Raw genomic sequence first — 23,789 nt, forward strand, 5'->3', positions numbered from 1 at the left:
AGTAAATGAGCAAAAAAATGCTTAGTTGATGAGGATGTAACTCGTTTTTCACGACTTCTATGAATTGGATTTGATTTAGGAACATCCATATCACAATTGTGATATCTAATTTCTAGATATATGGTTTTTATTACCACGTTTTTCGTTGTGATTAGATCTAGAGAAGCCTCGTATTAGTAGCATACACACTTTATGATCCAAGATCAGGAAAATGGAGTAATCTAGGTTTCTCTATAATAATAAGACACTATAGGGGATGCTCTATCTTGCTCTAAATAAGATTTGGTACACTACTCTTAATTTTGTTTTTGTAGTTGGTTTGACATTCACATAGCTCATTAACTAATTATGAATGAAATAATTAATAAGATTGTGAGAGATGTGTATGATTGCAACGACTATGTGTGAATAAGAGATGTTTGTGTTTTGGGTTTTTGTGTGGCCTAATTGGAGCACCCATAGTGGATCAACCCAATTAGAAGATAAGTGTAGTATAGTATATCATCATCTACTTATTTTAATCAATAAAAGAGTTGCAGAGATTTTTCCAAGGTGAAAATTCTCTCATCCGTATAAATATTTATTTTTACCTTTCTCTTTTATCAATCGATTAGAAACTAGTTACAGAGAAGTTCGTGAGTTGTAGATGTCTTATGAGTGATCCCAACAAGTGATGTCCACACATCCTTAGCATTAACAAATATGGATTCTCTTCGTGTATGTACAAAACATATAAACTTCTCTTATATATTTCAAAATTATTTTAAAAATATTTTAAATATAAAAAAAAAAAAACAAAAATACACTTTCTTAGTTATTACTTTATTTTAATTTTTATAATTGAAAATATCATTAGAAGATTGATTTTTAGAACCACCAACGCAGACTTCCTACCTACACTTGGTTTTGTAGTGGCATTAGAAATTTGGTTGCGTCCAGCAGAAGTACTGGTAGTTTTTTATTCACCCGATGATGAAAGGGGAGGCAAAGTCAGAGTCAAAGCCTTAGTGCAATCTACTCATTTTTCTAGAGCGAGAACCGAAATCCAGGGAGAGGAAAAAACATGGGCGGAGAGAGAATCTTCTCTGCAGAAGAAGAATCCTCTCCGGAGGAAACATCGACTTTTCTCGAGTAACTTGCCCTTCTTTTTTCTCTTTCTATCGTTTAATTCCCTCTTTAAACCGCTCACTATCAGAATTTGAATGTATCAGGAATGATGCCCATCAAAGGAGGAGAAGCCTTGTTTATTCTCAAATTTTACAGAGTTACGATGATGTGAGAATTCGTACCAACGCTTTGGAAGAGGCCAAGAGTAGAATCCTGAGGTACTTCAAGTCCATCTCAAATTTAGTTGTGCGGGGCTTATGCTTTGATTGATGTTGTGCGCTGCAGTTTATTTACTGATACTATTCTGGCTCTGTGTTGGGCCTTGCATTTTCTCATTTGGAAATCAGAAAAGACAATAGAATTAGGGAAAACAATACATAACTGTATCTATGTCTGCACATATGGAAATAATGATATGGGATTGGAGTATAGGCAAATACAGCTTGTTAGAAAGACTTTTCTTTCATGCAAATTATAAGCACAAATTTGAAAAATAATTTATTGGAGATGACTTTTAGCCATGTAAAGACTTCAATACCATGTTTGGTAGGTGGGAATGGAGAAGGGAATGAATATTTTGTTTTCATTCTTATTTCTCATTTAATAGGAATGATTTTGGTGATTCCCATTATTGTGTTTGGATGCGCTAAGGAATCTAAGGTTAGAATGATTATTTACTTCCATTTCAATTTTGGGCAACAATGGGATTGAGAATGGAAAAATAAATAATTTGAGAATAATATCTTTGCGCATAATTTAAAATAATTTTTATTTTCATTTTAAAAGAGCATCTTTTGAGATGTTTTTATTTATTTTTTATTTTTTATTTTTTCCTGTTTTGCTAAATATAAGTGTGTTCGGTTGTGTGATTTAAAAATGATTTTCTGTTTTTAAAGACAAAATTATGCCTAAAAATTTATTTCACTCTTTGATTGTTGTTTTTGAGAATAATTTTTAAAAACAAAGTGAAATAGAGAACGTTTTTTAGAGAAAAAAAAATTTAATAAATGTTAAAAAGTCATGAAACTCAAAACTGATCAAATTAACACTAAAAAAATCATAGACCAAAAATTATTTTGAATGACTTTGCTAGCTTTTTTACTGTTGGTCTTTCACACCATTATTTAATCACCCCACTTTTCTATGATTTTTGTATTGAACTCCGACTTTATGGGGATGAGCTAGATTTAAAAAATAATTTTTGTTTCATTAAACTTATTGGACTTTTCATGAATAGCGCCATGGATTTCCCTGCTGGTGGTCACTAGATGAATGGGAATGGATTTGAATCCAAAGAGCTTTAGATGTTGAAATTGAATGGATGTGTTTATGACTTGGACCCTAGTCTAGTATCCATTGTAATCATGAATTAGTACCCCATTAACCATAGCAAGGTATATATAGGGTGTTTTTGGTACATGGGAATGGAAATGGAAATAGGAAGGTTCTAGAGGTGAATTATAATTTCATGTAAAATAAAAAATAAAAAATAGTGTGCTTTGGTTTCCATGACAATGAATTTTGACTCTTATTCCTAGTTTTTTTTTTTATATATAAAAAAAAAAGACAATCCAAATCCATTAATGAATGAGAAATAAAATTGATAGTCCATTTCCATTCTCTATTCCAATATTCCAAACATGACCATAGAGTAGACGTTTAGTGGAATTATCTTATGTGTTTTGCTGCCTCATGAATTTATTCACTTTGCATAAGAGAGAACATGATCGAATTATTTCAAGGACTGTTATTGGGTTCATTTTATTGGACCTAGTGATTCTGTTTGAGCTTACTTATGGAAGCTAACCTTGATTTTGCTGGGTTCTGCGCAAGTAATCTAGATTTACTGTTTTTTTTTTCATGCTTATGTTATATTGCTAATAATTTTTCTTCTAAGAGTTCTGCTATTGCTGGTATAACCAATAATTTGATCTTTGTAATCATAAAACCATTGCTGAAACTGTAGAAGTTTTGAGGATATATGTCTAGTTAAACCTCAGATACTCTGAAACTGTAGAAGTTTCGAGGATATATGTCCTAAATTTGAATTTAGTCTTGTACCTAATTAATTGTAGATGCTGTATTCCAAAATAAAACATTTGGGATGTTATTGTTTGTTGGATATATTGCTTCCAATTACACTTAAGTTGCTTTGAAATTGGAATAATTTGTAGAAGCTTAAATTTTTCAACGGCATACAATTTGGATTCATATAGGGCTTGAACTGATAGAAAATTTACGTCATTCTTATGGAATTGGCTCTGAAGCTGGAATCAGTTTGTAGATGTTTAAAAGTTTCAAAATATATAATTTGATTGGTGGATATTTAAAAGCTTCAAAGCCTATGAATCAACTTTGGATCATTTTTGTATTGGCCCTGAAGATATGACTTCACTTTGGCATCATGTTAGGATGATTGTAACTACAGGTTCTCCTTTCATTTGTGGAGACCTATATGTTCGGATCATTGTAAATATTGGATGCTTCTTTTGTAAGATTGATATAACAGATGTTATTATAATACACAAAATGCTAGCTGTTTTATTTATTTGTTTATGGCTATAGAATGTATTGTGCTTTCACTGAACTTATTTCATAGTTGATGTTTATAGCTATACACCTGGCGCATGGATTGAGATGTCTGGTGGCATGAAATTGAGTGACTACAATGTGCCAGAGACAACATCTCTCATACTGGTTGGCCCAAAAGGATCTGGTAAAAGCAGTCTTATCAATAAAATTTCAAGGGTGTTAGAAGATGACAAATTTGCACCAGAAAGGGCTCAAGTCTCATGTATGCTCATTTTATTTACATGTTTGTTGACATGATTCCAAAGGCAGCATCTCCCATTTTATATGTTCATTTGCATATCAATTTAAAATTGAAGTGTTGTGAATCATGACATCACTGTTGGTTGTTTTATATATGGTTCTTGATAATGATTGCTAAAAATTGAATTTACTTACTCCATTTGCTTTGACACAGCTTCAACTCATCACTATTTTTCTTGTGCCAGATAATTTATCTGTTGGAGATGGGACTTACTTCCTCCAGGAATATATGATTCCCAGAGGTTCAACTTCTTTCTGTTTATATGATACCCGAGGTTTGTCTGATGTCTCATCTGATAACATGCAAATGCTAAAGCATTGGATTACCAAAGGTGTTCGTCATGGGGAACTGGCTATCAGGTCTCTTTCTTAAACTTAATGAAGAATTTCCTTTTGGCATTTCAGGTTTGGCCTATTTTTGAACAATATTTGTTCTTTGGTTTACTTACTAGGAATTCAGATAGTTCAAGCATAAGAGCTAGAATGAAGTGCAAAGCTCGCCAGAGTGGTTACAATTCCAGTAAGACCAGGCTGGTTAATTTTGTTATATTTGTTGTTAATGGGCTTTCAGTTCTGAAATCCATAGACAGTTGTGATGATGGTGCATCACAGTTTTATATCCAGACGATAGCTGAAATGTTCTGCTGCCCATATTTGTCATTTAGAGGTACTGCACATTCTTTGTCTTTTGCCTGTAATTACCTTATGAACATGTACGTGCTTTTAATTATTAACTTTCTCAATTGATTACTTTACTTCTGTTTTCTTTATCATTAGCCTATGGAAATTATGAAAGGGATGAATACTAGGGAGGTGAGGACCTAATAGATATGTATTAAAATTGTAAAGAATACCCAAGGAAATGAGGTGGATATCTTCACAAATGAAAGTCTGAACACAGAAACTGTCAATGATAGAATGCAAAGCTAAAACTCTCTCAAAGCTAGAGAACAAAAGAAGAAAAGTTTGAGGGATCATGAATGATATGCATGGCTAAAACTCCCTCAGCTATCAAAGAAAAGAAGAAAGAAAGCAAGAAAACTTGAGCAGTAGGAGGGATATAAGATGTGATGCATTAGACATTGAATCCCTTTTATCATCTTAGAATTAAATTTTCTGATTGGCTTAATTTTTTCCACTCAAGAATGCAAGTTACAACCCAATTGATTGCAGTCACAATCTCTCTTGTGAAGAGGAGGTAGTTTTCTAGGTCCTCCAGTAACAATGCTGCTCCAGGTGATTGTGTCAATGTTTTGAACCATTTATGTGACTCCAATGTTTGTGTATCTGTTTTCTTTTGGTTTGAATTTTGAACCATTTTATGAAATTTTCTATCCTATGTTGATACATACAAAAAGTACCAAGTTTCAGGGAAGTTTTGAAGAGAATTTTCATTTTCATTTTGTTTCAAATTCTACCAAAACTAGCAGAAAAAATGCAATCTCTATTACCTTGGAGAGTTAAGAAGTCTTCATCCATTAGAATCATAGGAAGACCTTATCTTTTGGCTTTACCTGAGGATAGGTTTGCCTAACAAGTAGTCTAGAGGAAGCAGGGTTGAGTCACCACAATGATCTCTAATTATGCCTAGACCCTGAATCTTGTGATATACTGAGGAGCAATGTAGAAAGGAGTTGAATTTTTTTGGAGGATAGCTCCAATGGCCACTGGGAGAATGTGTAGGCATAAGTAAAGTAGAACTCAATCTTCCAGTTTTAGAATAATAAAGAAAGAAATTCCTTTAAATTTCTTATTAAATGAATCCCAAAACAGTAATAGCTACTTTGATCTTGTCTAGAGTGGTATAGCTGTAGTCTAAAAGAACCTTGTGCTCCCCTGTTCTTGCAAAAAAACTGTTAGAAGCAAGCTGTATTGCATCAATGGGTTTACTGAATTACCAATTGGGCACATCTAGTATCCAACACTTCATGGATTGACCATTTTTTATTGCATAGTAGTAATTTATATAAACCTGCACACAATTTTGAGGCAATTTTATATAGTGTGGATGACCTTTTTCTTTGTTAATAATTGATGATAATCCTGACAAAATTAGAGAGACAATTTTTATAGTTCATTCTTCTGTTGCTTTTATATGAGTGGATCTTTAGATATGTGGTGTAATGGTGAGACCTTGAATCCTAGGCTATGGTTGGACAAAGCTGTCACCTGGATGTGCTATAAGATGACATGTTTACAAATAACTTGCTTTCCATACCTCTTTTAATAAAGAAATTTCATTAAGATAGAGAGGGAGGGAAAGGAAGGAAGCAATTTGGCTCATTAGCACTTGGGTGTTGGGAATTTAGTTCCAGTAGTGGCTCTGGCTGCTTGGCTTGACCTTACAATCTAAAAGAGAGAATCCAAATTGTGAGGTTGCATCATATTTTCAGAAAGATGATGAAGAAATTCTCATTATTAGTCATGGGTTCTGTCTTAGTCCAAGTTGTTTTTAAAACATATAAATTTTGAGGAGCCTAGCATGCCTTACCATCAAACATTCCATTTGCAGAATGTTGACACTCTGTAATGCTTTTCTCCCCCAAACCCACTGTATCAAGCCTTTAGGAACTTGATGGAAAAGAATTCAAAATAATGTGTTATGTATGTATGTATGTATGTATGTTTGGATGTATAATATTTCTTTTCCTCTTGTTTTATGTAAACCAATAGTATACTTGCATAGCATTGCCTAAAATGACTTTTCACAGTCTGTTTTCCTGGGGTGAATTGAAGAAACTTCTACTTGAACTTTTGTTGCAATGGTTGCTTTATTTCTTTATTTATATTGCTCCTCTGATTTTGACATCACTTGCACACACTATAGCATAGTGCAAGCTGTTGATTTCATTCATTAGAACGAGCGTACTAAGCATCATGTTATGCAGTTCCATTTCCTATGTTTTCTTTCATTTTTTGTGACATGTTCTTTTTTCCCTTTCCTTCATTCATTAGAACGAGCATACTAAGCATCATGGTATGCAGTTCCATGTCCTATGTTTTCTTTCATTTTTTGTGACATGTTCTTTTTTCCCTTTCCTAAATGATTGATCATAACTCACTTTTGGGGGATTAATGGACCAATACTTTCATATTGCTTGGGCTGCAGATGACATGCCTGTTGTTGTTGTTACACATGGCGATCTGCTCTCACTTTCTGACCGTGCTCGTGTTCGTGTACATTTGGGAGAGCATCTGGGTATTTCCCCAGAAAAACAAATTTTTGACATCCCAGGTGGTCTAATCAAGAAACTTAACTTTTGTTTCTTCTGTGAAATTTGCTTCATATTAACCCACATGATTGACTAAACCCCATTCTGCTTGTAGAAAGTTGTGGCAAAGCGACAGAATTGACAATCATTGACATGTTACGTTATTCTCTTGAGCATGCTGATAGGAATCTTCCTTGTAAGGGTTGGTTTCTGGACAAGGTCAGATCTACCTTCCTTACGATATTACCTGATCTGATAGTTCCAATCTTTTTATGTTTTTTTTTTATTTTCTTTTAGGAAATTTATGGTAAATTTTGGAACTTCTATTTGAGTGGCATTTCTATCTTTTGTTTTTCATCTGCTCTATATTTCCATTAAATTTTGATAAGCATGGTTTCATGAGCACTGTTAAAAAATGTCTGAATTGTATGGGACATTTTCATTAGTATACAGCACCAAAATTTATAGCCTTCAAATCAATATTTCACAAATATTCTTCCATGTGACTATTATTGCGAAAGAATCCTGAGCTACTTGCAAAGCTTTCAAATAATTTCTGATGATTCTTGCATAGTCATATATGCTGTTGTCACACACACATACTCACATATTTATTTATTTTTCCTCCTTTTCTTTCGCATGCATTGCTTCCCCACTCATCTTCAATTTTTCCATTTGTTACTGAATATGTAAAAAAGTTGTCCTATGCCCTAGATAACTTTCATTTTAAGTGGGGATCAACTCCTTTTAGATTTGAAAACATATGGTTGCTGCATCCCGACTTTTAAGTATATTTTCAACTCTTGGTGGAGAGAGTCTCATTTTTCATGCAAAGATTGCAATGCATTGAAGCAAATCTGAAAACGTGGGAGCAAAGTGCCTTTTGGGGATATTAGGGAAAAGAAAGAAGCTATCAATAGGGATGTTTATATGGCTGACATCCCTCTTGATAGCTTCTTATCAAAAAGAAAAATATGGTTGACTCTATGGTAGAGGAAGGGGAGTTGAAAAATGATTTTCCAGCCTTGAGAGCTTCAAAGAAAGTGGAGTTTCAAGATTTCTTGCCTAGGAAAGAGACACATTGGAAGATAGAAGGCTTGGATCAAGTGAGGGAAGGAAGGGTATTACTGTTAAAATTATTTTCATGAGGTAGTCAATAAGAAGAAAGAAAATGATGTAGGACAACCCTAGGATGGTTGCCTACACTCAAGGGTAGGTGGACTAGGGTTTTATTTTTTAGGGTGAAGGAGAGGAACGAGGAATAAATTTTATGATAGAGAAAATTATAAGATAAGAAATAGAGAGAAAGAAGAAACAATGAAGAAAAGATGGAAAACCTTAAAGTCTCACTAAGGCCTTCTAGGAGTCTCATCTAGAAGAAAATCAACGGAGTCTCACCATTAAGGGTTGCAACCTTGCAATGAAAGAAAATATAATATTATTCATATCAATTCATCTCTTTGATTTACATTGATTAGCCTATTTATAGGCTTCTCTAAGAAATCCAATGTCTACTAGGACTCTAATAACCTATTATGATTATAATTCTAATTATAACATTCAAAGTCTACTAGGACTCTAATAATCTATCATGACTCAAATTCTAATTATATTATAAATCAACTAGCTAATCCTAATTAAACTCCAACAAATACCAATCCCAATTCAATTCTAATTAATATTAATCCTACTTAAAGTTTACTTAGGTCTTCCTTTTCTTCCTTGAATAAACTTTAAAAGGCTTTCCCCCATCAGAAAAGCTTTGAAGTATAAGGAAGGATTGATGCTTGATAAAGAAGACAATATTTTTTGAAGGAGATTGTGAATTTCTTTGGGAAACTTTCGAGTAGATCTTGTAGGTTTGGATTAGTCTCCCATCTCTATAGAGAGTGCTAAGTGGTTAGGATAACCCTTCATTTGATGGGAAATTCATGAAGTGGTTTTTTGGATGGATAAGGAAAATGCACCTAGTTCTGATTGCTTCACCTTAACTTTGTAGCAAGATTGTTGGTAGACTATTAAGGAGGATCTATTTTAGAATGTTCAGTAGTGAAGTCATCAATAAGAATACCAGTGCCTTAGGAAGGAATGGGTAGTGTTTAAGATTGATTTTAGAAAGACTTATGATCTCATGGACTAGGGCTTTTTAGAACATGCTTTAGAAAGGAAAGGTTTCAGTCAAAGATAGACATTTTGGATTTTTGGCCACTTATTGTTGGTCATTTTTGTTGTTTTAGTGGATAGTAATGCCGAAGGTTGGATGAAGGCATTAAGAAGATTAAGACAAAGTGATCCTTTTTCACCCTTTCTTTTTACTATTGCGGTTGATGTATTGAGTAGATTAGTGCTATGAGCAAAAGAATGTGAATCAATGTGAAAGAGAACTAGAAAACCTTAGACTTATCTCCCCTTAGAGGGAACCCAAAGCCCTCTCTTTTTAGGATCTTGGTGTTATATAAGATCTCTTGGGCCTTGGAGGGTTAGAAGAAAGCTTACCCATCTTTATGTGGTAGAATTATGTTGGCATGTAACAATGTTGCTCTAAAGTCTAGGGATGGATCATCCAAATGATGACTCTCATAATAGGTTTGTGCGATTTGATGTCGAATGCCATAAAATGGTTGGCCTATTTTCATTGGATATTAATTGGTTTTTAGATGAGATTGTCAAAGTTTGATCTAAGAATTGGTATTAAAGCTAAGGGCTATGAGCTTAAGTTATTAGAGTATCATGTTAAGGAAAAGATTGTTAAGGTGCAACAATGTCACTCTTAAGCTTGGGGAATTGGTCACCCTAAGGATGACTCTTAGAATTGGCCCACGAGATATGATGTTGAATGTTATAAAAGGTTTGACCTATCCTTATTGGACACTAGTTGATTTTCAAATGAGATGGTTACATCTTGATTCAAGAAATTATATGTGCACTATGTTGTCTCTCATTTTCCTAGTTACTTTCTATCAATGTTTAAGATTATGGTTAAAATGGCTTCTAGGATTGAAAATTGAAAATGAATATTTTGTGGTTAAGAGTTGGGGAAGGAATGAGAGACTACCATATGGGTTGGTGGACCAGCTATGCAAGCCAAAATGGGAAGGTGTTGGATTTAGGGAGGATTTTCATTCAGGAATAGACTTTTAGAGAGGTGGTTGTTGAGATGCCAAGAGAAAGTTGTGATTTATGGCATGAAGTTGTTTTAAGTAATGGGATGCCAACACGGTTTTTGATTTTACTAGTTTGATTTTCCTTATTTTTTTGGAAGATATTTGGCAAACAAGCAAACTCTTTTTTCAATTTTTTGGGGTTGAAAAAACTAGATATTCTTTTATTTCTTCTAGAGATTTAAGGTTTTTAGAGGGTATGTTGCATACCCAATCTTTGAAAGTTTTTAGATCTATAAGTTGAGAATGACTCTGATATTGTCATTTTTGTGGGTATTCAAGATGGAAAGAGGTTGATTCAAGTTTGATAAGCAGATTCATCCAATTATTGATGTCATGAGTGACTTGAGATGTTCTTTTTCTTGGGGTACCATGTGTTGCTAACCAAGAAGTAGATCATTTATCTAAGTATGGGGCTAAAACTTGGTGTTCTTTGAAGAGGGACTGTTTACCCCTTTTGGATGTGTAAGGTGGTCATGGGTTGTAAATTGTTTTGATTTCCTTTGTAAAAGGTGCAACTTTACTAACTTCTGAAGGTATGAGCGTTTTTTTCTCCCTTTCTGATAATTTTTTTAGTAAATCTTGGAAGGATTTCTGATTCTGTATTATATTCATTGTATTTACGAAGCTTAATGCAACAAATTATCTTTTTCTGTTCTGAGAAAAAAACATACATATTGGATTCTCCTTTATGGTGGATTACCTTGATATCATTGTGTTGGTTTTCTTATAGAACACCTCATTTTTTATTAGATATATGATACTGTAACTATCATAATACATGAAGGTCAACTCTTGATGTAAACCTGAGTTGCTAATTAAACCTCAAAGCTAAATTACTTCCTTCATTGCCTGTATAGATGCCATGTATTCTACTTCAATAGTTGGCAAAGCAATTGTAGGTTGCAATCATGCTTTCCACCTAATAATACTACCACGTAAAATGAATGTTTCCTATTTAGAGACCTTGTCCTATATAATCAAAATCAACATAGATAGCAATGTTTTAGAGATGACACTACCTTTGCACACACTAACATCTCTAATGTGTGTTTCATGTCAAAATGTCAAAATATCCATTTGTCAACTTGCTGATGGATCGTTCTAAGGGAATCTATATACCTCTTCACCACATTAATAATATGTGGAATGTTTAGCTTAGTGCAAATTATAATATACTTGTAGCTCCTAACTACACTAGCATAAGAAATACATAAAACTTGGTATCCTCTTGGGATCTATATTGTTGTTTGAGTTGTAAATTGTTTTGATTTACTTCTTAAAAGGTGTAATGTCGATTTCTTGGAAGGTTTTCTCATTCTTTATTGCATTCATTGTACTTACTGAGTTTAATGCAAAGAATTATCTTGTTTGTGAATTTTCTTTTTAAAATTATAAATCATACATACTGGATCCACCTTCATGGTGATTACCTTGTCTTTATTGTGTTTGGTCTTCTGATAGAATACCTGATTTTTATCATATCTATGACACTTGAACTATCGCAAGACATGAAGGTCAACTCTTGATGTAAGCCTAAATCACTAATCACAAACCTCAAAGCTAAATAACTCCCTTCATTGCCTTTATAGATGTCATGTATTTTGATTTAGTAGTTGAAAAAGCAACATTGTTAGCAACATTTTAAAGACGGCACTAACCTTGCGATGCTCTAAGCTAACATCCGATATGCATTTCAAGAATCCAAAAATCCATTTGTCAGCTTGCTGATGGATTTTTCTAAGGCAATCTATATATCGACTCACCACATTAATGACATGTGGAATATTTGGGCTAGTGTAAACCATAACATATGTAAAGCTCCTCACTATACTAGCTTAAGGAATGTGTAACATGTGCTCTACATTCTCTATAATGTGTGGTGACAAAGTGACTTAGGTTTGAAAATGAGTTGCTAATTGGATATTTACAGGCTTTAAGCTTTGCATATAAAAGCGTTTTATCACTTTTGTGTGTATTTTTTGTGTCATAAGTACAATTCACCCACTTCTTGATCCATATAAAATTAATATCCAATATGTTCTTTACAACTTCAAATATTATTTGAAACTCTCCCCTAAGTTAAGCTTTCTACCTATTGATCTTGAACACATTCTAAAAAGCAATTAACTTGTAATCCACAAACAACAACGCAAAAGTAAAGAAATCATTAGACGATTTTCTATGACAAAAGTAAATGTAATACTTGCTTTTACAATAGTCATTACCAATCATAGAAGTGTTAAACCTTTTACACCACATTTTAGGATATTGGTTAAGCCATAGAGAGATTTCTTTAACAAGTAAACATGGTTCATACTACTTGGAAGAAGAGCAGTCTAGATCAAATAAAGCAACCATATTAGGTAAAATCTTGGTTGAGCTATTCTTTACAATTGAAAAAAAAAACATTTAGTTAGAGTTCACATCCTTTGTGTAGTTCTAACCACCTAGCTTTCTCCATAATTGGAATTCCTTTCTTTATTTTAAAGACCCATTTACGAGCAGAAGTCTTTTCTCTTAGGCTTCATAACTAGTTCCCAAGTTTTAGCTCTTTAGTAGAGATTCATTTTCCCCACTCATGGCAACAATCTTCTATGTAAACTCTTTATTCGTGTTAACTCACTATATATTTTTGATAGACAAAAAAATGCATACTTAAGTATACATGATGTCTACAAAGGCACCAAAAGGTCATAACCAAGTGGAGAGATACACAAAGAACAACTCCCATACACTACATAGAGTTGAGCTAAGCAATAAAGTTCAACATGGATACAAAGTGGTCTGCTATGTACACTCTAACCAATTCTAAAAAGTTATAAATAAATGATTGTTTGAGAGCTCGATTAGCTTTTTCAGTATTCTCAAATGCTCACTTATTTCTCTCTTTTCAAATGGTTAAGAAAATACATAAGAGAACAACTCTCCTAGCTATCTTCTTCTTTGCCTAAACAAAGGAGCGCTGCAATCTCAGGAGGACCTTCTTTATTGAGGAGTCCATTACCTCACTCTAATCCAAACAAAGCAAAAGTCAACTACCACAAGATTACTATTGTCAAGTTGTGATGTGATAAATCATTTCTTATGACATCTTTTTGGCATCATCCATCCTCTCATTTTGTTTTTCCCTACCCGGCTTCCCAACCAAAAAGGCTGACTCTTGATGGGCCCTAAGGGTTCTAAATAGTCTTAGAAGGAAACATTTTTGAACCTCCATTGGACAAAGAGGAGTATAGAGAGTCCATTGAAAAAATACCACTCTTTGGCTACGTTTGGTTGGCGGGATAGGTTAGGATAGGATCCTAGGATGTCATATCCCATTGGATAAAACATACATATCCTAGGATATGATTTCCAATGGGATATGATATCCTTAGATATACATATTCCATAAATATGATATTTTAAAGTAGCATATCCAATGAGATATATTATGTTTATATTTAATTTGTGAAATGAATAAAAAAATAATATGAAATATATATTATTTTCAGTGTTTAAAATAAAAATTGTATCACGTTCCAATATTTTCTATTTAAAAAATTGAAATTTCTCTTATACTTAACAATATTCATGATGAAAATATTTAAACTTTATAAATAAAAAATTCTTATATTATGTTATTCAATATATAAGAATAATTTATATATATTATATATTAATATTAGTTTATAAATTTTTTTAGTTTTCTTTTTTAACCATAAATTTAATTTATAATAAAAAATTTATTTTTCAAAATGAGTATATAAAAAATAAAATAAAAATTGATAAAAAAAAAATAAATTTATGATACATAAGATTAGCATATCTCATGTAGAAAGGATAAAAAAAATGGTGGATAATATATCTCACCACTTATCTTATCCCATGTTTGGTTGAACATAGGATAAGACAAGTGACGGGATAACTTATCATATCCCATTACCAATCAAACATGGGATAAGATATAATATCCTTCTCTTATCCTATCTCATGCTATATCCAGTCAACCAAACATGACCTTTGAGTTCAACTGAACCATTTTATCATCAATGTCCTTGTCAACACATCATAATTGTAGATTCTTGAAAAACCCTTCACTTCTTCTAGTTCCCAATCATGAAACTCTCTTGAGAAATAACGGCTCTAACATTCTCTTTACCCTTGTGCCCACACTTTAGCTACCCAAGCATCTTTGGCAGTGATTATGGAAAATACAGTAGAAAAAACCTCTCTAAGGGAAACCTAGCTGACCACTTATCCTTTCAAAATTTTATCCTTCGTCCATTGCCCACCCTCAACCTTGATCCTATTATTGAAATTCTCCCCTCTCCTTCTAATTGTCTTCCACGCTACCATTCCATTATTTTCTCTAGATACTCTTAAGCACCACCCTCCCTCTTCTTTTCCATATTTCCTTGTAATCACCTTCTTCCAAAAAGATTTCCTCTTTGTTGCAAATCTCCAACATCATTTACCTAGAAGTGCCTTATTGCCCAAACCCCCTTCCCTCTTCTCCATGCAAATTGTCGACCAATTTACTAGATGAGGTTTTTCTCCATAGAACCTTCCCCATAGGAAACCCCTTTGAATCTTTTCTAGGCTTAAGTTGAAATAAATTGGGATATTAGAGAATGCTTTTTAGCAAATTTAGTCTCCCCCTTCTGATTAGTATTGTATCTTCCACATAGGAAACCATTCTAAAATCTTCCTTCCACCACATTCCAAACTTGAGAAGATTTGAAAGGAGCTCCCAATGGTAGGCCTAGATAACAGGTGGGGAGGACTCCCACCTTACATCCTAAAATCATAGCAGGGTCCCCTATATCGGCAACTTACCCCACTAGGATTAATTCACTCTTCTCTAAATTGATTTTCAATCTATAGATTGCCTCAAACAACATGAGAACCTAACTCACTTAAGTATGAAGGCTCTCCTCCTCAATACCTTTTGCTACACCATGTGCATATCTATATTGATGTACCTTTGCGATGGTTTAATCAACCTCTTGTAGTGTGCTTATTCTTCCTTAATAAGATTTGCAACTCTTGCTTATTTGGATTTTTAAAAAGCTTCTTTTCCATGTTTCTTGAAACAAGCTCCATTTTTGCTCTTACTCCTAAGTCATGTTTTGTATTACACTGCTCATTTCTGCATGTGGAGTGGACAACTATTTGTTCAAATACAAATTATTTTTTGAGAGACTTTGTCATGTACAAACTTTCTATCTTCAAGTATAACCTAGTTGTCATATCCCCTTCTTCAACCTTGCAAAGTATCTTATCACGCATGCACTGCTTATTCCTAGTATTGTAGGTCTCAGATGTCCTCAAGCACAGGATGTCAAGTGTAGTAATAACAAATGGTGAGGTGGGTTTAGATCCACACAGAATGGGGGTCTCAAAAGCAGTTTAGAAAGGGAAGACTGGAGGTTAAAGTGCTAGACTAGTGATGGGTTTGATTATGATGTTGTGTAGAGATTTGGTAAGGCAATTGTTAGATGCGAGATTGAGCTAAGCCAATGTCAAAAGAAGATGTAGGCATTAGGGATTGTGTACCCTTGATGGAATGATACTAATATTTAATCACAACTGAGGTACTAATGAGTGGTCTTTGGAAGATTTTGCAATGTGGTTCTTAGAGACATTTCACAAACATGTAGTTCAAATCAAAGTCTTGGTTTGATCATGGAAGACTACCTATTTTCCTCCAACTACCAGCCATGGAATTACCTAATCAAGCTTGAAATCTTAGGTCGAGGTGCTTAAACACTAAGCACCTGGGATGTCCAGTTATCAAGTATTAAATAAACCTAAGCCCTACTGAGAGAAGATAGAGAAAGATAATAATAAATGAAAGGAAATGAATCTGATCTATATTGCATTAAATTCATGGACAAAAATGGCAGAAATAATTCATAGGATTTCAGCCCAATGAGGCCCCCTTGTGCTATTTGGCGAGCTAGCTAACAAAATGAGATTTTCAAGTCTCCATAAATATATGCTGGTACAACCCAAAAGAAATGGAGAAGAAAAAATGAAAACTTACAAAAATTGGAACAAAATGAAATATTAAAAGATGCTATTAATGTTTGATACAAGATAGTGTGTACTATTGAATTTGAAATGAAGAAATTGAAGTTCAATGTGAGCTGAAAGTGGAGGCATGTCAAACCCCTAGCTGAAGACTGTCTCTTTCTCCTTCCATGTTGAAAAATGATATTTTATAGCCCTCCAAAAGAAACCCTGGATTGCTTTCCATGTGGAGACTTCTCAGTAGTGTGTGGAAGATTGGATGGTTTAAAGATTGCAAAATCTTTTGATGAGGAGGATAGCCCAATAGGGCAAAGTGCAGTGGTTGGGGAATTGAATGTCTACGGGGTAATCAGCGCACCTATGGTGGTCTGCAGATTCATTTTTGGACTGCTAGTGTTTTTATGCTAGAGGAATACACCCTCTAATCCATCTCCTTATGGGGATGTGGGATGAATATGGCCTCTATGCTGATTCTTCAATGTTTTTGCTCCTTTCATTCCAATATGACATGGCAACTCTCTCGAGGACTCAAGTATCAGCCATGAGTGAGGGAATTGCATGTACATCAAAAGTTTGTAAAACATTAAATAGCCGAGCATTTACCGTTAGCTTAAAATTTGGCTATAAGGGAATCAGATTCGCATAACGCTACAAAATGCACGTGAAAACCTTAACTAGGGAGCCATTCCACCATTCATCAAGCACAACATAATAGCACTAGGTGATTTTTCCACAAGTTCATTCTTCTCTTAGTTGATCATTGTTGCTAGTAGAGCCTTCCTACCTTTCAATGTCTTATAGAATTTCTATGAAAAGCTACAAAGCATGCATCTTGATGCGCCATAAACTAAAATTGTTTCTTCCATCAACTTTTCAAACTGATCTCTAATACAATTTGTTGTAACAAGCCAGAACAAATGAAAATAAATCATAATAAGAAAATAAGAAAAGGAAAATAGAAAGTATATAAAGCTTACAACAATTTGTATGGTTACAACAATCTATGTGGCTTAGTGCAAAGCTTGTATCTAGGGGCATGGGCTACAAAGAAATGTTAGTAAAATGCAAGGAGATTATAATCTAAGAATTCTCAAATCCCAAAGCCCAAATATACTTCAAAAGACTATTTATGTTAAAATCTTTCACTAATTCTTTCCTTTATAATATAGGAATATTTCATATAAAGAATCAATTCCTCAATTACTAAAGAAACTTAAGTCTATAGTAAAATCTTTTAATAATAAGAATGGAAGCTCCGTTACAAAAATATCTCCAAATAGAATAATATCAAGGAAGTAGAAATTGACCCAAGAAAGGAATCTGAGATACTCTTCAACAATAACCATCTATGTATGTCAAAGTATGAATCTTAACTGTCACGCCCTCATCTACTATAAGGGCATGATGGTCATTTCACACTTCAAGCTTGGAGACTTAAGTGCAAATGACTCAAACAAGCATCTTATAACTGAAAAGTTATGGGTTACTATATTCATGTTCAGAGAAAGCAAAAACATATTTTTCCCTTAAAAAACTTCAAAAAAGTATTCTGCACACAATACTACAACCAACCATCATATAGTTGTTTTCTTTTTCCAACATCCTACTATTTGTTGCGTATTGGACTTTTTTTTTTTTTTTTAATTTTTTCTACTCATCAAATCTTTGAAATTTCTTATCCATGAATAAATCAATCTAAATTCATGCATTTTTAATAATTTTTTTAAAGAAATCAAAGCCTTATATAAATTTAGATTTCCAAAAGAACATTTAAGTTATTCAAAACTATTTAATGAATCTAAAATAATAATCAAAGGATTAGAATCTTACTTGGAAAAACGAACCTTCAGATTCTACACTCTCACATCTTCAAATCTATATTATCTAATCTCTCTAGTCTCTGTGCTGGACTTCGATACAGTGAAGTCAAAAGATCTTATTATTCATATCTAGGGTTCTTAATGTGAAAAGACCTTTCTATTTCCTTTTAATTTAATCATATATATTTCTTTATTTTAAAATTCTTATTTTACCCCTAGTGTTAAGTTTAGGGTGTTGCATTAATATTGGTATTAAGGACCTACAATGTTCTGTAGAGACAGGTGATGCAGATGTGGGGAGTCAGGTCACTGTTACATGAGTCCATAGACTCGTTTATCCATTTAATTGTAAGGGATGGATGTGTTCCCTCAAATGCCTTGGAAAACAAAAGGAAATGTGTTCATTGACACTGTTGAGATGCTTAAAGTTGTTTACATTACATGTATGTATAATGCTCAACAAATGACATGAAGTTTAAACTCTAGATGTGCAACTCTTTACAAATGAGCTGTCTGATGGTCTTCTCTTATCTACAAATTATTGATATTTTCATGATGGGGCTGATCATGAATTTTGTGCAGGGTCGTGTAGTACCTCTGATGGCATGCATATTTCTATTAATAATCCTGTGGCTTTCTGTTGCCTCAACCCGCATTTATCATGTCCATATGCGTCGTGCCCATCCAAAAGTTCACACTGATTTCCCTCCAGAATTTCACATCGATTGGCATGCAATCCGACACCTGTGGTAGTACTAGTTGCCTGTCAACCTAAGATATGTATAGAACTAGTTCAGTGGTTACTGTTTGTAAGTTTGTATATATTCATGTATTGGTTGTTCTATAACTGATGACTTTCATCTTACTGAAAAAGCATTGTGTATGACTGTCGGACATCCAAACATGCAAAGTGTCTTTAAGACAATATTATTTAGCCCTTAACTTTGTCTATGTAAGAAAAGTCTAGTATTTATTTTATAGGCAGAATACAACAAACTTGTTCCAAAGCATGAAGATTGTTGGATAGTTTATCTGTGTGTTGTCTACACTTCCTGTGCTTGAACTTTTCCTCCTGGATTTTTGGGCTCCATGGTCTAGATCTCATTCACTTGGAGTTGATGATTCAATAATTATTCAGATTCAAGTATTCAAATTACTACTTGTAAAATGTGAAAAGTGATCAATGGCTTTAAAGGTAAAGTTTCTCAGCTACTGTAAGGTTGATTAGGTATGATGTCTTCATTAACTCTTCTGATTATGCATTGAGGTTTTTTTTTCTTTTTAGTTGTAGCAGATGGTATGTGATAGGAGTTTTTTTAGATATATCTAGTAAATGCTTGAATGCATGGTGACTGTTTGGATATATCTAGGTATGTGATAGGTGTTGGCCCCTTGAACATAGGGGATTTGAGGGGGTGACTTCATGATGATAATTTTTTTTTTTGTTTTTTTTAAATGGATTTAGGGTGGAAAATTTTTCATGGGTAGGGTTGTTTAGTTTTGGAGCTTAGGGCATGAGCAATGTGTTCAATTGAAGCATTCTATTTCAAATCTTATTCAAGAGGGATGAGTAAAAACCAGGACTTATAGTGTGGGAATGGTGACAAAATGAATATATAAAGATTTTGGATTTCTTGATGGTTTCTTAGTCTTTAAGAATGTGTTTTGGCTTAAAAGAAAAATGAATTTGGTCAATTTGAGTCTTGGAATAAACTCTAGTTGGAGTGTCACACTTTTGGAAACACCATCCACCAAAGAAGTGGGTGTATTTTCATTTTCATTATCTCTTTATTTTTTAGATAATACAATACTTTGTTGTTTTTTGAAATTCTAGATCAGGGTTGATATTAGTGTGAATAAAATCACACATAGAAATGGCATATAAATCTATAATTTTTTGGCCATATTCACAAATACATTTTATAAAAATAAATTAAATGTAATTAAAATCATAATTCATTTAAATAGAAATGGTATATAAATCTATAAGGGTATAAATTTGGTCTAAGTAACCCTTCCAAAATGGTAGGAAGGGGAAAGCAATTAAACTATTTAACCAAATCCTACTTGGTAATTAATATTTTGTTATAAAATAAAGGATACGAGTCATTAGGTTCCTAAACCAAAATAAGGCAAATCCAAAAGTCCAATTCTCCCACTGGAACCAAGTTGAACATTAAGTATAACTATGAGATGGGTTTTTTCAGATGTCTATATGACTTAATAGAATAAGTCTGAGATACAAATAAACCGTTAGGTTTAGGTTAGAGAATTTTATTTTTATATCCTAGATAAAGTTCCCGTTTATATATAATTTTTAATTTTTTTACACATAAAATAAAAAGGTTTCTTATAAAAATTTATAAGATTTATTTATTTTTAATGCAATTAAAATTTAAAAGATTAAAACAAGTGAAATTAAAAAAAATAAATAAATGGGATTGGACAAGTATGAAAAAGTATGAAAAAAAAACTTATACTTAATTGTGTTTAAATTATTTTTTAGGATAGGAATAGAAATAAGTTTAAATAATTGGGAAGGGTCAAGACGACGGTGAACTATCTTGAATCCATCCTTATTGTCATCCTACTGAGATGTATAAACATATAAAAAAAGTTATAATTTAAAAATCGTAGTGTAGAATATGAAAAATATGATTAAATATAAATAATATGATTACAATATGAATGGGATGAAATATTATTATTATTATTATTATTATCTCTTACTACGCTACCATCACCATCATTGTCGTCGTCGTCGTCTTTGTCTTCGTCGTCTTGCATCAACTAACTACAATTATCATTTTAACTTAATAAATTATCACCACTTTTCATCATCATCATCATCAATCATATCATTTTAACTTTACAAATTACCACCACTTTTCATTAGCATCATCAATCAACTGACTACAAATTATCATTTTTACTTAACAAATTACAACCACTTTTCTTCTACTTTTTCAACTTACCACCACTTTTCTTCTACTTTTTCAACCGTTTCAATATCATTGTCAACAGTCGTTTTACATGTCGGCCATTGCTTACCCTATCCCAACATTAAATTATTATTATTACCAACGGTTTTTTCATACTTTTCTAACCAAACAAGTACACGATTAGGGCGCAATCTCTCAACCCTCTCATTATTGTTGCCCACAACTATTTTTTATCTTAGCCATTACTTTTCCTAACCCAACAATAATATAATATTACTTATAAAATGATTTTTTTTCCAATTATTTGATTTTTATCTTTTTATAAATTAAGAGAATATTCGGTAAAACTTAATACTTGTTACTTAATAATTTAAATTGATTTTAAGTTATATTATATTTAAGTTGTTGACTTAAAACTTATTACTTAATTTTTACTTTAAGTATTAAAATTATTTAATAAAGTTACCTTAAAATTTATTCTAAATCATTAAATTAATATATTTATCTTTATATATATTTATAAATTATAATTAGAAAAAATTAGGTCGCGTAATAATGGAGATCATGAAATAGTAAAAAAGATCATTGGGAGAATTAAGGTAAATAAGGGTAAACGGATAAAATGAAAATGTGAACTTAAAAATAAGTTAATTATTTTCACTTATTATTTAAAGTTATTTTTTACTTTAATTCATATTATGAAGTTATTTTACCAAACATTCTTAATTTACTTAATAACTTAAATTAAGTTATTAAGTTACTTTAATTTATTAAATTGATTTACCAAACACCCATTAAAATCATCTATCACCACTTATTTAAAACAAGATTAAATATTTTGAATAAATGAGGTGCTCCACTATATATTTTTCCAAGTTAAGATAATCCAAGACCAATATGGATCCATCCATTGGCATATATTGCTAATATGTATCTCATTATTGCTATAGAATTGTCCTATAATAAAAAATAAAATAAAAAACACTACAAATATATATATATATATATATATATATATATATATATATATATATATATATATATATATATATATATATATATATATATATATTATCTTTGTCTTTCTTAATTACTATCACAAATCATAACACTTGTTAAAGAGAAATTGGAGAAGAGACAAATGCAAAGTGGCATTTTCAATTAAAGTCAATTAACATATTTAAAGAATTAAAATATTAACTAGAAAAGGAAAAGCGCACTCCATGAAGTATAAGGTCCAAGTTGCCCGAGGCCCAGCCTTCTTAGGTAGAAGCCCAAGTGGGTTTAGCCTCTTCTCATCTCTTCATACCACCTGTTTAAGTCCTCCGAAATTTCGTTGACCCTTATCCAAAGCACCGTTTAATTCATTCTTCTTTTTAGTCTTTGTTGACTCTTGCCTAGGGATGGTTGTAGTTTTTCTTTTTTCTTTTTTTTTTTGAGTTGTCTTGTGGAGGTACGGATTTAAAATTTAAATAAATGATAAATTAAAGTTTTTTTTTTAAACCCGACACGGGTTTGGGATGAGTTCGGATATTGTCTTATCTTGTCCCACCAAGTCGTGTGATTAGGTTTGCCCTACTTATCTTTCGTAAAAAAGGAGTACCTCTTGATGCCCGGGATGGAAGAGATTGTCGCACCTTCACATACAAGTTAATAAAAAGAATTTCATTCGATAGGAAAAGTGTAGTGTGTATCTTTTAAAGTGGAAAAGCTTGAAAGTGTCATATCATACTTTTAAAAGTGGGGAAATTTTATATAGACCTTCTTAGTCTCATAGACTTATGGAAAGGTAGGTGGGAACCTCTCGTGTGTATAGGGACTAATCTCATTTAGGCTAAAAATCTTTAATGCGTACATTCTATAAATAGGGATAACGATAAAGCATTTTTTTTTCAACTACATATTCCGTTTCATCCCTAATATGACAAGTTTATAATTTTATTTAAAAATTTATGATGGGTTGGAGGCAGGTTCATATAGTGTCTTATCCCTCCTTCCACCCTGATTATATTTAAAATTAATTTAATTTAATTTATATTTTTTTATAATAATAATAAAATACTTTACAATAAAATAAGTTATAATATTTTAATTATTTATAAAATAATTTATTTTAATGTGATTAAAAATTTTAATTTCTTTTCAAAAAAAAAAAAGTTAAAAAGGCAGAGTAGGGTAAGAATGGGAAATTCGCATACGCATCTCGTCCTCTCTTGTTTAATTTTTTTTAATAAGATGGAAATGAGAATAATTTTGAATAAATGAGACGAGTTCAAAAGGGGGCAACGCGTCCCAAACCCACGCATTATCATTCCTGCTATCAAGTCTATAAATTTTTTTATTTTATTTTTTTTCTTCTCAACCTTTTTTCTTTTTACATAATTTTCTTGGTACACCTATAATATAGGTTACAAGTATAACCACTATAAGGAAAAGAATAAACAAAATAAAATAAATGTATTTAGCATAAATTGAGAAAGCAAAACCAAATTTTAACACTCATTTTTATTGATTTCCTTTAGACTTAAGCAACTAGTTTTGTCCCCTCCTACCACTATACTATAAGCAAAACCAAATTTATACTATATTCTCGAGAACACAACAATTAATTTGTATTATTGATAATACACCTCAACATCTACCACTCAACTCCCAAGTTTTCTGTACTTGATTACTAATTTTAAAAGAATAATAATG

General features: G+C 32.3%; 1 protein-coding gene across 2 annotated transcripts; it reads left to right on the plus strand.

The window, feature by feature from the left end:
* Positions 1–924: 924 nt before the first annotated feature.
* On the plus strand, positions 925–19,198 carry LOC117929342. 2 transcript variants are annotated; one of them, XM_034849629.1, is made up of 8 exons: positions 925–1,131; positions 1,212–1,325; positions 3,720–3,901; positions 4,125–4,299; positions 4,392–4,606; positions 7,049–7,174; positions 7,267–7,370; positions 18,733–19,198. In XM_034849629.1, exons 1-8 carry the CDS (start codon positions 1,064–1,066, stop codon positions 18,901–18,903), a joined length of 1,155 nt encoding a protein of 384 aa, XP_034705520.1. In that variant the 5' UTR covers positions 925–1,063; the 3' UTR covers positions 18,904–19,198. The 2 variants fall into 2 exon arrangements, with proteins under 2 accessions (XP_034705520.1, XP_034705522.1); XM_034849631.1 differs by lacking the exon at positions 925–1,131 and having other exon boundaries at positions 1,242–1,325; positions 3,707–3,901.
* Positions 19,199–23,789: the final 4,591 nt, after the last annotated feature.

Source organism: Vitis riparia, chromosome 13 (assembly GCF_004353265.1).
Source record: "Vitis riparia cultivar Riparia Gloire de Montpellier isolate 1030 chromosome 13, EGFV_Vit.rip_1.0, whole genome shotgun sequence".
In the NCBI taxonomy this organism is placed as follows: domain Eukaryota; kingdom Viridiplantae; phylum Streptophyta; class Magnoliopsida; order Vitales; family Vitaceae; genus Vitis; species Vitis riparia.

What these genes read in the sequence shown, in the direction of transcription:
- LOC117929342 (XM_034849629.1), top strand. Translation starts at nt 1,064, where the DNA reads ATGGGCGGAGAGAGAATCTTCTCTGCAGAAGAAGAATCCTCTCCGGAG. An exon ending in CCCATATTTGTCATTTAGAG is followed by an intron (nt 4,607 to 7,048) that starts GTACTGCACATT and finishes CTTGGGCTGCAG; the next exon opens with ATGACATGCCTGTTGTTGTT. An exon ending in AGGGTTGGTTTCTGGACAAG is followed by an intron (nt 7,371 to 18,732) that starts GTCAGATCTACC and finishes AATTTTGTGCAG; the next exon opens with GGTCGTGTAGTACCTCTGAT.